The 1,026-nt window shown below is 68.8% G+C and overlaps 1 protein-coding gene across 1 annotated transcript in view; it reads right to left on the bottom strand.

Annotated features, from left to right (window-relative positions):
* FZD8 (frizzled class receptor 8) overlaps positions 1-698 on the bottom strand; it is a 1,614-nt gene extending 916 nt beyond the window's left edge. Inside the window, 1 exon segment of the mRNA XM_077771779.1 lies at positions 3-698. Within this exon segment, the coding sequence (XP_077627905.1) occupies positions 3-455 (453 nt within the window). The 5' untranslated portion in view covers positions 456-698.
* Between the last annotated feature and the right edge of the window lie 328 nt (positions 699-1,026).

Here is a 1,026-nt window from a genome sequence, read left to right as displayed (position 1 = left end):
TTGTAGTCCATGCACAGCGTGTCGGGGTTGCCCTGTTCCGGCAGCCGGTCGCAGCGCATGCGGTCGGGCCAGGCGAAGCCGTACTGGCGCATGAGGGGTGCGCAGCCGGCCTTGGCGCGCTCGCAGACCGAGCGGCAAGGTGGCAGGGGCTTCTTGTAGTCCTCCAGGCAGATGGGCGTGTACATGCTGCACAGGAAGAACTTGAGGTCGGGCGAGCACTGGATCTCTACTAGCGGCCAGAACTGATGCACCTCGAGGCCCGCCTCGTCCTGCGTGTCGTGGTTGAACTGGTTGGGCATGTACGTGTAGTTGTAGCCGATGCCCTTGCACAGCGGCACGGTGATCTCTTGGCACGCCAGCTCCTTGGCCGAGGCAGCCGCCGCACCGCTCGAGCGCTGCAACAGCGCCAAGGCGGCCAGCAAAGAGGTCACTTCCAACAGGTAACCCCACTCCATGCTGCGCACCTCGGCCCCGCGCCCTCGCCCTCCAGGCGGCGCGCGGAGGGGCGCCGGGGGATTCGGCGAGGGACCCGAAGAAGGGGAGAGCGGGTGCCCTGCTGGTCTCCCTCCTGCCTCTCCCGGAAGGCGGGGGTGGGGGGGGTGGGGGTCCTGCAGATAACCTGGTCCCCTCTCGGGACGCTTCTGCACCGTGGGGCCCGAAGCCTGGGCAGCGGCAGCGAGGGTGGCCGTAGGCGTGCACCACAGTCCCCGAGAGCCTGCCCTGGTGACTCCTGGTCGAACTCAGCCCTCTCGCAGCACAGAAGCTGGCCCCCGGCTCATCGTCCCTCTCTCGCTCGCTTTCTCTCCCGCGTGCCCCGCCACTTCTCCACGCGGCGCCGGGGACGGTGCGGTGACTTTGCCGGGCACAGAGGGCGGCGGCACAGCAAGTTTCCTTTCGGGCCGCGGTGCGCAGTCAAGATGGCTGGGCCAGGCCGCTCCCGGCTCAGGGTCAGCCCCTGCAGCCCCCTTTCGGTCCCCAGGGACTCATGCTGGCCCCCCAACGATGTGCTGCTCGGCCGCCGGAGTT

This window comes from Crocuta crocuta, unplaced genomic scaffold, assembly GCF_008692635.1.
Source record: "Crocuta crocuta isolate KB4526 unplaced genomic scaffold, BGI_CrCroc_1.0 scaffold457, whole genome shotgun sequence".
Taxonomy (NCBI): domain Eukaryota; kingdom Metazoa; phylum Chordata; class Mammalia; order Carnivora; family Hyaenidae; genus Crocuta; species Crocuta crocuta.
Note: the sequence above shows the minus strand (reverse complement) of the source record. Positions and strands in the feature narration are given on the sequence as shown.